The following is a 14,306-nucleotide window of genomic DNA, read 5'->3' as shown; positions in this document are numbered from 1 at the left end:
GAAGTTGTCTCCATGGTACAACTCAGAACTACGCTCGGCTAGGCAGCGACTAGAAAGATGGAAAGGAAATGGAGTTCCACTAATTTAGAAGAATTTCACCTGCCTGGAAGGATAGTCTAATATTATATAAGAAAACTCTTCGTAAGGCCAGAACTTTATATTATTCATCATTAATAGAGGACAACAAGAACAACCCCAGGTTTCTTTTCATCACTGTAGCAGGCTGACAAAGAGTCCCAGTTCTGTTGAGCTCTCTATTCCTTCAGCTCTCAGCAGTAATGACTTCATTAACTTCTTTACTAATAAAATTCTTACTATCAGGGAGAGAATCGGGCCGACCCTTCCTGACACCATCACTGATGTGATGTTAAGCACAGCAGCCCTGGAAGCAACTGTAGGACCAGATGTAAACTTGGAACATTTCTCTCCTGTTGATCTCTCTGAGTTAACTAGAATTATTTCTTCATCTGGATCCTCTAGCTGTCTGTTGGATCTCATCCCAACTAAACTTTTGAAGGAAGTCTTCCCTTTAATTAATACTTCCATATTAGATCAGATCAACCTATCTATTGTAACCGGCTATGTACCGGAGGCTTTTAAAGTGGCTGTAATTAAACCTTTACTTAAAAAGCCGACTCTTGATCAGCTGTTTTAGGAAACTACAGACCAATTTCCAACCTGACGTTTATTTCTAAAATCCTTGAAAAAGTTGTTGCAAATCAACTTTGTGATCATTTACAAAGGAATGATCTGTTTGAAGATGTTCAGTCTTTAGAGTTCATCATAGCACAGAAACAGCTCTGGTGAAAGTTACTAACGATCTTTTATTAGCCTCAGATAATGGACTTGTCTCGGTACTTGTTCTTCTGGACCTCAGTGCTGCTTTTGATACGATTGATTATACGATCTTATTACAGAGATTAGAAGACGTTACGAGGATTAAAGGAACTGCATTACACTGGTTCAAATCCTACTTATCAGATAGAGTCCAGTTTGTCCATGTCAACAATGAGTCTTCCAGACAAACAAGAGTTAGTTATGGAGTTCCACAAGGCTCAGTGTTAGGCCCAATACTTTTTACTTTGTACATGCTTCCATTAGGAGATGTCATCAGGAAGCACTGCATCAACTTCCATTGTTATGCAGATGACACTCAGCTATATCTTTCTATAAAACCAGATGAAACTAATCAGTTAGTAAAACTTGAAGCCTGTCTAAAAGACATAAAGGCCTCGATGACCAAAAACTTCCTGCTTCTAAATTCAGACAAAACAGAAGTTATTGTTCTTGGTCCTAAACACCTCAGAAACTCTTTCTGTAATCACTTAGTTACTCTAGATGACGTTGTCTTGGCCTTCAGCAAAACTGTGAGGAACCTTGGAGTCATCTTTGATGAGGATTTGTCCTTTATACACCATATAAAGCAAATCTCCAGAACTGCCTTCTTCCATCTACGTAATATTAATAAAATCAGGAAAATCCTTCCTCAGCGTGACGCAGAAAAACTAATTCATGTGTTTGTTACTTCTAGACTAGATTATTGTAATTCCTTGCTGTTAGGATGTCCAAATTACTCATTAAAAACCTGCAGCTGATCCAAAATGGTGCAACAAGAGTACTGACGGGATTTAACAAGAGAGATCATATTTCTCCAGTTTTAGCTTCTCTTCACTGGCTTCCTGTGAAATCAAGAATAGAATTTAAAATTCTCTTGATGACTTACAAAGCTCTACATGACCAGGCTCCATCATATCTTAGAGATCTTATAGAACCATATAATCCTAGCAGAGCACTTCTCTCTCAGTACGCTGGTCTACTTGTGGTTCCTAGAGTTTCCAGAAGTAGAATGGGAGGCGGAGCTTCAGTTTTCAGGCTCCTCCCCTGTGGAACCAGCTCCCAGTTTGTGTTAGAGAGGCAGAAACCCTCTCTAGCTTTAAGATTAGACTCAAAACGTTCCTTTTTGATAAAGCCTATAGTTATGGCTGGCTCAGGTAGACCTGAACCAACCTTTAGTTATGCTGTTAACAGATGCTCCGCCCACCTCTGATCCTGGTTCTGCTAACAGATGCTCCACCCACCTCTGATCCTGGTTCTGTTAACAGATGCTCCGCCCACCTCTGATCCTGGTTCTGTCGGAGGTTTCTTCCTGTTAAAGGGAGTTTTTCTTCCCTCTTTTGGAGGTTTTTCTCCCTTAAAGAGTTTTTTTTCCCTCCTAGTTTATGTGGGAATTGTTGAATTGTTGAATTGTTGGTTTCTCTGTATAATATTGTAAAGTTCTGCTGTAAGGACTTTAATGTGTTAAGTGCCATGAAATAACCTGTGTTGTGATTTGGCGCTTTATAAATAATGTTGAATTGAATTGAATTGAATTGTGTATCGATGCGATCCCATAACTAACGTGAACTCTGGTCAATAACATAGACGAATAAGTAATAATAGGTAATAGTAAGTAGCGCAGCAACAATAAAAACATTATTGTTGCCTAGTTTGAGTTGCTGTACCAAGTTCACATGAAAAGAAGTGTCTTTGTTGAGGAATCAGAGATGAACTGAACTAATAACATGATCAGCTGGACACAGCAGATCTGAGCTGATTACATTTAATCATTTATTTGGAGCCTGTTTTTGAGCGTCACACTTCATGAGTGAAGATGTTTATTCAGCCTGCATGAAACAACATGGTGACAGACGGGACAACGTGTCGAAGAAGCTTTCTGTAGTTCATCTTCTGAAAGTTGTAGTTTCAGCGGCCAGAACACGTCATTAACATCCTCCGTCGTAGAAGTATGCAGCCTCGTGTACGTGGAGGCGATCCTCTGAACACGACGGCTCTCTGCTCGTCAGGAAGAATTCTCCTTTTCATCTTTCCTTCACCTCATGACGTTTTCCACTGACGTCAAGGAATAGAGCTCAGGAAAGGACGGAGGAGGTCAGTTTATGGACGGACGCACCCATGGTCTGGTTTCATGATGTGTTCAGGTGCATCACGAGATTTTATGTGTCAGCGTTCAGCTGCTGTGTCCTGCTGCGTTTTTGACATCCACATAGGAAATAATCAGCAGGAGGCCACGTGACTTTCAGAGTTATTTTATTGTGAAAACATCAGACAGGATGAACTTCAGGTCACACTGCTGTGACATCACAGCACTCCACCAATCAGTGAACAGAACACAGTCAGTTACTCATGGGATCAGTCAGTACACCTGAAAAGAAGAGGAGCAGAGAGGAGTAGAGGAGACAGAGAGGAGCAGAGGGGAGACAGAGAGGAGCAGAGGAGCAGAGGGGAGACAGAGAGGAGACAGAGAGGAAAAGAGGGGAGCAGAGAGGAAAAGAGAGGAGACAGAGAGGAGCAGAGAGAGGAGCAGAGAGGAGCAGAGAGGAGACAGAGAGGAGCAGTTAGGAGCAGAGAGGAGACAGAGAGGAGCAGAGACAAGAGGTACAGTAAGTGTGACAGACAGGAAGCAGGAAGATCTCTGAGAAAAAATAAATAAATGGAGCAGGTTGGAATGTCTTCATCAGAGAGCTGAGGAAGAGCAGGTACACACACACACACCTGTAGAGGTCATCTGGCAGCAGGTGAAACAGCTGGAAACAGGAAGTGACCTCAGTGAAGTGAAGGGAGATGTTAATGATGTCAGAGCAGCACAGAGACACATAAACCTGAGGCTACCACCCCTCCTAAAACTGTCCTACTGAGCATGTGCAGAACACGTCCTGTTCACACAGAACTTCATAAACATTGGTGGAGCTAAAGTAAAGCAGTGTTAAAGGAAACTTCCACTTTATGTGAACTCTTCGTTTTGTCGCCGTAGCAACGACCATCTCTTGGTGTTCATCTCCACGTTTACACCCAGATCAGTGATGACATCTTTAAACCACAGAAGGAGAAAGTTTCAGCTAATGCTGCAGCATGAGGACCAGTAGGTGGTGTGACCCAATCACCCACAAACATTTATTCTTAATTAGATCTAAAGTAAACATTTAAAAAAAAATGAAACAGTTCCTTCTTCGTGTCCTGAACTTGTCTGGAACATCTGAATCTATGGAGACCCCTGGTGGTGAAAAAGAGAATATCTGTGACAAGTGTGGCAGATTCAGTTCATTAGCCTGCCAGCAGCTAAAGAAGCTAGCTAACGTGGAGACCGTCGGAAAGTGATTATTTATCTCAGATTTCAGTCTTTAAAATGGACGTTAGGTTAAAACTAAATATTTAGTCATTTTTCCACGAGATAAAATCCTCTTTATGAACTCAAACATTAAATATCATTTTATATTTTATAATAATACTGAGTGTGCTCAGATCATCTCAGTGTCTCTGTGCTGCTGTGAAATAAAGCTGTGTGTGTGTGTGTGTGTGTGTGTGTGTGTGTGTGTGTGTGTGTGTGTGATGTCTCTGAGGCTGAAGGTAACCACACAGCTTTAAATAAGAAATGATGATGAATAATGTTTCAAACTGTGACGACAGAAATCAGCATGAAGAAACATCAACTCTTAACAGCAGTCCAACTTTAAAATGTCCTAAAAAGTTCTTCGTCCCAGGAAAACAAAATATGAAATCTTTCTCACAACCAATAAAGCAATTTAAATAATCTTTGATTATTGCTGCTTGCAGCAATGATTCCGAAGTCAATAAAAACAAAATCAGCTTGAAGACAAAAGGATCATCAGTTTACTGCAGGCATGTCTGTTGTTGGGCCTCGTGGACGTGCCCCCCTCCCAACCCCGGTGGCTCCACTGGGCCCGGTAAGGTCCAGTACTGCTCACCTTTTCAGAACCACACAGGCACCTCTTTCAGCTGTTTGTAGCCAGCAGTGTTAAGGATGTTCGGCATCACAGTGGTGTTTTTTTAAGCACTTCCTCAGACCTCCTTGTTGTCGTGTTGAATCGGGCTGAAGGCTCCAGCGCCGTCAATAGAACCAGTAGAACCGATACAACCAGTACAACCAGTAGAACCGTTAGAACCAGTAGAACCGGTAGAACCAGTAAAAAAATCAGTAGAACTGGTAGAACCAGTAGAATCGGTGAAGATCCGTTCTCCCTCTGAATGAAGCTCACCGCACTGACAGCACATCCAAGGACATGAAGTGTGTTTTACAATTTGACGGAGTTTCTCTATTGATCGGGGGGCGGGGGCTATACGCTTAGCTCCCATGATGCATTGGGTTCAGGGCACGTGCGAGGCCACTATTTGCTTTGCAGAATTTTAAGCAGCCTAATTTCTCAGCAGTTTGTTTAAACGTGGAGGACGTGGAGTCCGTCCTCCGAGGATAAGATCCTCTTCTGACACCTTGAAGACCTGCTTCACCCACATTTCAGTCTTTACATACTTTTGGTCCATTTACACCAAACTGTCCTTCTGTGTCTGCTGACTGGAAATCCTCCACTTATGCCCAGACAAGCACTCACTTCTTCCATCTTTCAGCACCTGTTCACATCTCAGTTTCAGGTGCCACACCCGTAAGGTACAACGAGAGTTTTTAAATCAAGTTTGCTTCCAAATAAATCTGCCTTGTTCTCTTTGAACGAGACATCGTCTGTCAGAGTCGCAGCTCTGTCCTCAGTCCAGCCGCAGGTAGCTCGGCGTGGAGTAGTTGAACATGAGGAAGTCCAGCTTGTAGAGCTGGTACAGCTGGACCTGCTGCTGAGTGCTGATGTTGCTGAAGAACTGAGCTGTCATGGCATCTGTGGTACGTGTGGACTTGGCGTAGCTCGGGAAGTGCAGGGAGTCGCCGACACCCACTAACCTCAACACGTAGTTGGCGTCGTCCTCCAGCGTCTCATACTTGCCCACCATGTCGTAGTGGATGTGGCACGGGTGACAGAGCTGGTAGACGGTCTGCCAGTGCTCGTTGAGGGGGCCGTCGCGCCGCGTGGCCGGGTCCACCATGTACTCTGCAAACTCCTTGAACTTGACATCCGCTCCGTTCAGCAAGGCGTCCTGAGTGGCGTTCTTGCGGTAGCGCCTGACGATGCGGGTGCCGAAGCGCTTGTGGAAGGAGGAGTTGTACTTGAGGGTGAATTTGTTGCGGTAAGCGGAGACCAGCCTTTCGAAGGGCTCGCGAACGAAGAGGAACTTGAGGTAGTTCTTGAGGCGGTGGTTGATCTCAGCGATGCCGTACTGATTAAGTGTCTTCAGGTTGGATGGAACATGGGCTTCATTGGAAGGGATGTCCATGGGGTTACTGGGGAGCAGCAGGAACAGACCGTCAGAGACAGATAACGTGTTCATAGAGCACTACGGTCACTGTGAGTAAAAGCAGGATGAACGGACCCTGTCCCTCTACGTCCATTTCAACAGTCAGGTAATGGACTCACCTGTATTTGCCCCGGCCCGTCAGCACCATCATGACACGTTTCCAATTGGTACAGGCCACCTTGGGGACGTAGCAGTAGATAAGCTCATGGTCCTCGTCCACCACGAGGTGTTTGAGGTCTCCGGGGGTCAGGACTCTCCGCTTACGACTGGACGCGCTGTAGACTCGACAGGCATCCCCCACCTGATCCCTCCTGGCCTGGTGGAGGACGGCAGCTCCGGAGAGGTCCGGCTGGTGGGACAAAGAGACGGAGGGAGCAGGACAGAGAAGAGATATAACTGAGAGCAAAGTAGAACTTGCTGCTGTTTATTTCATTCATCTACAGCAGAGAGCAATTTTTTTTTAAATTTTAAATCACATGGACAGACCATAACTAACCAGAACCAGAACTAACCATACCTAACCATAACAATAACTAACCAGAACCAGAACTAACCAGAACCAGAACTAACCATACCTAACCATAACAATAACTAACCAGAACCAGAACTAACCACACCTAACCATAACCATAACTAACCACACCTAACCATACCGAACCATAACCATACCTAACCATAACGAACCATAACCTTAACTAACCAAAACTAACCATAATCATAACGAACCACAACTAAGAGAAGGGACAGAGTACAGTGGACATATGACAGACAACAGGGGACGGAGGACAAACAGACGACAGGGGAAAGTGGACACGGGACAGAGGAACGAGGACAGAGGACAGTGGACAGGAGATGGGAAAGTGGACAGAGGACATGGGACAGTTAAAAGGGGACAGGGGACAGAGGACAGTCATCATGATGTCATGATGACATCACAGGTTTTCTGCTCAATGTGTAACACGATGTTTAACTCAATGTTTCCAGTACCAATGTACCTCCTGTATCTCTTGTAACTCCTGTACCTCCTCTATCTCCTGTACCTCCTGTACCTCCTGTATCTCCTGTACCTCCTGTATCTCTTGTACCTCCTGTATCTCCTGTACCTCCTGTACTTCCTGTAACTCCTGTACCTCCTGTACCTCCTGTAACTCCTGCAACTCCTGTATCTCCTGTACCTCCTGTATCTCCTGTAACTCCTGTACCTCTATCTCCTGTACCTCCTGTATCTCCTGTACCTCCTGTAACTCCTGTATCTCCTGTACCTCCTGTATCTCCTGTAACTCCTGTACCTCTATCTCCTGTACCTCCTGTATCTCCTGTAACTCCTGTACTTCCTGTACTTCCTGGAGAGAGAGACAACCAGGGGGCTCCCTGGAGAGGTCAAATGAACTAAACTGTTTCTTCAACAGGTTTAGTTCACCACTCTCATCTGTCTCCTCCACACCTTACACCTCCCAAACACCTCTGCTGCCTCCCCCCCTCCCCCCTCTGCGCCCCCTGGTGAACTGCATAGAGCCCTCAATCTCAAAGGGCTCTTCCTCCATCGACACCTTGACCCCCCCCCCCCCCCCTCTCTGTGACGACTGGTCAGGTTAGGAGACAGCTGGAGAGAATCCACCAGCGCAAGGCTGCAGGACCTGACGGCATCAGCCCCGTGGTCCTGAAGACCTGCACCGTCCAGCTGGCTGAGGTCCTACAACACCTCTTCAACCTGAGCCTGAAGCAGGAGGAAGTCCTGGTGCTGTGGAAGACGTCCTGCCTGGTTCCAGTCCCCAAGAAGACGACTCCATCTGGCCTCAACGACTACCGACCGGTTGCCCTCACATCTCATGTGATGAAGGTGCTGGAGAGGCTGGTCTTGGCCCACCTCAGGCCGCTGGTGAAATATTCACTGGACCATCTACAATTTGCGTACCAGCCTCATGTGGGAGTGGATGATGCCATCATCTACCTGCTGCAACGAGCTCAGTCTCACCTGGATGGAACCGGTGACTCTGTGAGAATCACTTTCTTTGATTTCTCCAGTGCATTTAACACCATCCAACCACTGCTGCTGAGTGAGAAGGTGGTGGGGGTGGACACGTCCACCGTCTCCTGGATCACTGACTACCTGACAGACAGACCACAGTTTGTCCGTCTGGGCAGTGTGCTGTCTGATACGGTGGTCAGTGGTACTGGAGCTCCTCAGGGAACTGTTCTGTCTCCTTCCTGTTCACCTTCTACACCACTGACTTCCAGAACAACTCAGAGTCCTGCCATCTGCAGAAGTTCTCTGATGACTCTGCAGTGGTAGGATGTATAATGGATGGACGGGAGGATGAGTACAGGGCAGTAGTGGAGGACTTTGTGGAGTGGGCAGGAAGAAATCACCTGCTCCTGAACGTGGCCAAGACCAGAGAGATGGTGGTCGACTTCAGGAGGAAGACGACGGCTCCACAACCGCTGAGAGTTCTGGGAGAGGAGGTGGACATGGTTGAGGAGTACAAGTACCTGGTGTCTCCATGACAACAGACTGAACTGGAAGACCAACATCAACGCTGTCTACAAGAAGGGGATGAGTCGACTCTTTTTCTTGAGGAAACTTCGATCCTTCAATGTGTGCAGCGAGATGTTGGAGATGTTCTACCATCTGTTGTGGCCAGTGAACTGTACTTCGCTGTGGTCTGCTGGGGGAGCAGCATTGGAGCCGGAGACACCAACAGACTTAACAAACTGGTTAAGAAGGCCGGCTCCATCATTGGCTGCAAACAGGACAGTCTGGAAAAGGTGGTGGAGAGGAGGACGCTGAACAAACTATTATCCATATTGGATAATCCTGACCACCCTCTCCACCTGCTGCAGGGACAGAGGAGCACTTTCTCCAAAAGACTCCTTCAGCTCCGCTGTCACAAGGACAGATACAGGAGATCATTCCAGATACAGGAGATCATTACTGCCCACTGCAATAAGACTGTACAATAACTCACCTCTGGCAAAATCCATCACAGTACAATAACACTGTTGACAGTGTTTCTTGGTTTGTTTGTATATAATATATATAGATATATACTGTACTGTATATATATGTTGACTGTGTTTCTTGGTTTGTTTGTATATAATATATATAGATATATAATGTACTGTATATACTGTATATACTGTGCATTTTATATTTTATATTTTTTACTGCTATTTACTGCTATTTTATTGATTTTCTATTATTCTATTCTATTCCATTCTATTATTTATATTATTATCTTATTGCTTCTGTATGCTGCTACTGCAACGCCTACTCTCTGTCGACATCTTTTTTTTTTACTTTTGCATATCGGGGACTGAAACCTTTTAAACTTGTATAAAAACATAAAGATGAAAGCTTTCAGCAGTGAATCTAATGATTAATGATTTCTGCTCTGATGCTGCTGCATCTCAGCAGGGAGGCAGTGAATGGACACAGGTGCATGCCACGAGCTAAAAGCACAGGGCCCTTCACGCACGCACGCACGCACGCACACACACACACACACACGCACACAGACACTTATCATGGGAGGAGGAGGAGGAGGAGGGTGAGGAGAAAGAGGAGGAGGAGGAGGAGGAGTGGCAGCAATCTTCCACTCAAGTTGATCAATTAATCCAAAGCCTAAACTTAGTTCTAAATCATTTGAGAGTCTGACTCTTAGTCTCTCACCCAAACTGGAAAGCAGAGAAACAGATTGTATTGTTGTTGTTTATCTCCCACCTGGTCCTTATTCAGAGTTTCTAACTGAATTCTGACTTTTGATCAGATTTAGTGCTGAGTTCAGATAAAGTGATGATAGTGGGAGACTTTAACATTCATGTTGACGTGGACAACGACAGCCTCAGTTCTACTTTCAGCTCATTATTAGATTCTATAATGAATTATGTAAATAAACCCCGTCACCGTGGTAACCACACCCTCCATCTGGTTCTGTCGTATGGGATGGAAACTGAAAATGTAATAGTATTTCCTCCAAACCCTGTTTTGTCGGACCACTTCTTATTAACATCTGAAGTTACAATAATGGACTACACAGCATGTGGGAATAAATCCCACTACAGTAGATGTCTGTCAGATGATGTCGTGGCCAAGTTTAAGGAAGCAGTTACATGTTTATCCTCTTCGATGCCGTGTGTTAAAGCAGTGGAAGACATCTACGTTGATCTTAGTCCCACACAAGTGGATCATCTGGTAGAAAACACTGCAGTATCTCTGCTACAACTCTAGATGATGTCGCCCCTCTGAAGAAGAGAGTCATGAACCAGAGGAAGTTGTCTCCATGGTACAACTCAGAACTACGCTCTGCTAGGCAGCGACTAGAAAGATGGAAAGGAAATGGAGTTCCACTAATTTAGAAGAATTTCACCTGCCTGGAAGGATAGTCTAATATTATATAAGAAAGCTCTTCGTAAGGCCAGAACTTTATATTATTCATCATTAATAGAGGACAACAAGAACAACCCCAGGTTTCTTTTCATCACTGTAGCAGGCTGACAAAGAGTCCCAGTTCTGTTGAGCCCTCTATTCCTTCAGCTCTCAGCAGTAATGACTTCATTAACTTCTTTACTAATAAAATTCTTACTATCAGGGAGAGAATCAGGCCGACCCTTCCTGACACCATCACTGATGTGATGTTAAGTACAGCAGCCCTGAAAGCAACTGTAGGACCAGATGTAAACTTGGAACATTTCTCTCCTGTTGATCTCTCTGAGTTAACTAGAATTATTTCTTCATCTGGATCCTCTAGCTGTCTGTTAGATCTCATCCCAACTAAACTTTTTAAGGAAGTCTTCCCTTTAATTAATACTTCCATATTAGATCAGATCAACCTATCTATTGTAACCGGCTATGTACCGCAGGCTTTTAAAGTGGCTGTAATTAAACCTTTACTTAAAAAGCCGACTCTTGATCAGCTGTTTTAGGAAACTACAGACCAATTTACAACCTGACATTTATTTCTAAAATCCTTGAAAAAGTTGTTTCAAATCAACTTTGTGATCATTTACAAAGGAATGATCTGTTTGAAGATGTTCAGTCTTTAGAGTTCATCATAGCACAGAAACAGCTCTGGTGAAAGTTACTAACGACCTTTTATTAGCCTCAGATAATGGACTCGTCTCTGTACTTGTTCTTCTGGACCTCAGTGCTGCTTTAGATACGATTGATCATACGATCTTATTACAGAGATTAGAAGACGTTACGAGGATTAAAGGAACTGCATTAGACTGGTTCAAATCCTACTTATCAGATAGATTCCAGTTTGTCCATGTCAACAATGAATCTTCCAGACAAACAAGAGTTAGTTATGGAGTTCCACAAGGCTCAGTGTTAGGCCCAATACTTTTTACTTTGTACATGCTTCCATTAGGAGATGTCATCAGGAAGCACTGCATCAACTTCCATTGTTATGCAGATGACACTCAGCTATATCTTTCTATAAAACCAGATGAAACTAATCAGTTAGTAAAACTTGAAGCCTGTCTAAAAGACATAAAGGCCTGGATGTCAGGAGTCCGGTTTTCCTGTTTTGCCCCCCCCGATCACCTCTCCTCCTGTGTCCCCCCTCAGTCCCCTGTCTGCTTGTTCTGTGTCCTCCTCTCCTCTCCTCCTGTGTCCCCTCAGTCCCCTGTCTGCTTGTCTGTGGCCACGCCCCTCACCGGTCCCAGCAGCTGCAGCCACTCACCCCTGATCACCACCTGCAGGTGTGCTGCATCTCCCTGATCACCTCCCCGGACTATATGTACCCTACCCCTGCACTCTTCTGGTGGTTGGTTCATTTTTGTTAGTCACCCGTCCGTCCTCCGTCTGTTCTCCGTCCGTCCTGTTCCCGTTCCTGTTTCCGTTCCTCCGGCTTCTGTTCCTCCTGCGGAGCTCCCTGTCAAAGTCACCAGTCGGTGGCGTTGCCCTCCCGACTTGGAGGATTGTTGACGCCGTCCCTTCCGCTGGTCTGCCGGCTGCCCTGCCTGCCGCGTCCCCCCAGATCTGTCGGTCGAGTTGCTGGAAGCAAGTGGACACAATAGGTGCCACCTTTTGGTTTGTTTGTTTTTGTTTGTTGCAATAAAGACTGTATTTTGGAACTGATACCCAAGTCTGTGAGCCTGCATTTGGGTCCTTGTAAACACCACCTCATGACACTGGATGACCAAAAACTTCCTGCTTCTAAATTCAGACAAAACAGAAGTTATTGAACGCACGCTCACATATACACACAGAGCCCTCTCTGGACCCTTGTATGTTAAATGTACTTGGGCTGGGGACAGACCTGGGGACAGAGTTTGGGACAGACACGAGGACAGATCTGGGGACAGACACTGGGACAGATCTGGGGACAGACCTGGGGACAGACCTGGGGACAGAGCCAGGGACAGACCTGGGGACAGCTGGGTGAGGAGGACAGAGACAGACAGAGAGACAGACTGTCCTCCTACCTGTGACGGGTTGTAGAGGTCCTGTAAGGCGTTGCGGGATCCTTTCCTGCAGCAGCCGTCCACCATGAAGGAGTTCCTCCTCATGACTGCAGAGACAAAGACACACGAGTGAGATGGAGGACGTTCAGGTTGTAATAGGACATTCAGTTTGTTAGATGCAGAAAATGCAGCGAGAGGAGACGACAGAATCTGTCCACAGAGACACAGAAAGTCTTCCTAAAGATGTCTTCCTAAACATGTCTTCCAGGTGTAACATTTAAATCTTTCACCGGACACCACATCACTTTAAACAGCCTGGACCTGTCTTCAAGGACACACACAAACATTCACGCACACACGTACACACACAAACATACAAACACACACACACAAATACACATACACACAAACATACACAAACACATACACACAAACATAGACACACACACACAACGTACTCAAACATACATACACACACACACAAAGACATGCACACAAACACACATATGCACACAAACATACACACATATGCACACAAACATACACACGAGGGCGCTAAGTGGCTCACCTCAACAGTAAATATGATCAATATGATAAAGATGATAAACATGATCAATATGATAAACATGATCAATATGATTAATATGATAAACATGATAAACGTGATCAATATGATCAACATGATAAAGATGATAAACATGATCAATATGATCAATGTGATAAACATGATCAATATGATAAACGTGATCAATATGATAAAGATGATAAACATGATCAATATGATAAACATGATCAATATGATTAATATGATAAACATGATAACTGTGATCAATATGCTCAATATGATAAAGATGACAAATATGATAAATATGATCCAGTATTGAGGACTCACGGGCTTTGAACGTCACCCGACATACATTCTAGTGAACAGGAATCTTTTTGATGTTCCTGCTGCAGCGCGTTGAATAATGTATAATAATGTATAATAATGTTCGACCTGCGTGTGTTTGATGTGAAACAGCAATTCTCTTCCACAGAAAGTTACGGAGTCTCAGATGTGAAGCTGGAGTAGATCAGCTGACTGTCCAGCTGATCTCTGCATCCTCCATGGACACAGAACGTCTGGCAGAACCATGACAATTCATCTACAGTCACAACATCTGGAGCTCATCACTATTAATATACAGTAAAGAGAAATCCCTTCAGGCTTTATAATGCTGCTACACATTCAGCCCTTTTTTTTTTTTTTTTTTTTTTTACAGATGTTTACATTTGGAGAGAAATTAAAATGAAGAATAAGTTAATTACAGATTCTATTGTACCATTGCATGTACGAACATCTCACTGAAATAGTACAGTCACTTAAAAATGTAAAAACCTGATGATTCTCTGGCAAAACATTTCTATTGACTGACTTGTATGTAGGCTTAAGAAGCTTTTTTTTGTTGGACATCGCAGATATTTTTGGAAATCAAAATTTATATTCATCATGTTTGTGACCAACATTTGAGATTAAAATTGACTTCCTGTTGTATCTGCTTTATTAAAGAAAGCCACTTCCTGTCCATTGTCTATTGTATCTCTTCATCATGAAATAGGACATGGCTGTAAAATAATAATTTATTTCTCTAACAGCAGATTGTGTCTCGTTGGGTCATCTGCACTCAGAGGTCTTTGACCAAACACACAGAGCTGCAACGATG

The 14,306-nt window shown here is 44.3% G+C and overlaps 1 protein-coding gene across 2 annotated transcripts in view; it reads right to left on the bottom strand.

Moving 5' to 3' along the window:
* Positions 1-3,544: 3,544 nt before the first annotated feature.
* The window catches only part of chst11 (carbohydrate (chondroitin 4) sulfotransferase 11), a 50,573-nt gene continuing 39,811 nt past the window's right edge, over positions 3,545-14,306 (bottom strand). For both annotated transcript variants that reach the window (XM_069713213.1, XM_069713214.1), the window contains exons 2-4: positions 12,625-12,710; positions 6,315-6,544; positions 3,545-6,181 (exon numbers count right to left, since the gene is read on the bottom strand). In XM_069713213.1, coding sequence (XP_069569314.1) covers positions 5,557-6,181; positions 6,315-6,544; positions 12,625-12,710 — 941 coding nt within the window. In that variant the 3' untranslated portion in view covers positions 3,545-5,556. The remainder of the gene's footprint in view (positions 6,182-6,314; positions 6,545-12,624; positions 12,711-14,306) is intronic.

Source organism: Brachyistius frenatus, unplaced genomic scaffold (genome assembly GCF_029030835.1).
Source record: "Brachyistius frenatus isolate BFR_SWC_R1_liver_20210118 unplaced genomic scaffold, ASM2903083v1 Contig_116, whole genome shotgun sequence".
Classification (NCBI taxonomy): Eukaryota; Metazoa; Chordata; class Actinopteri; family Embiotocidae; genus Brachyistius; species Brachyistius frenatus.
The sequence above is the reverse complement of the archived record's forward strand: the minus strand, read 5'-3'. Positions and strand labels throughout refer to the sequence as shown.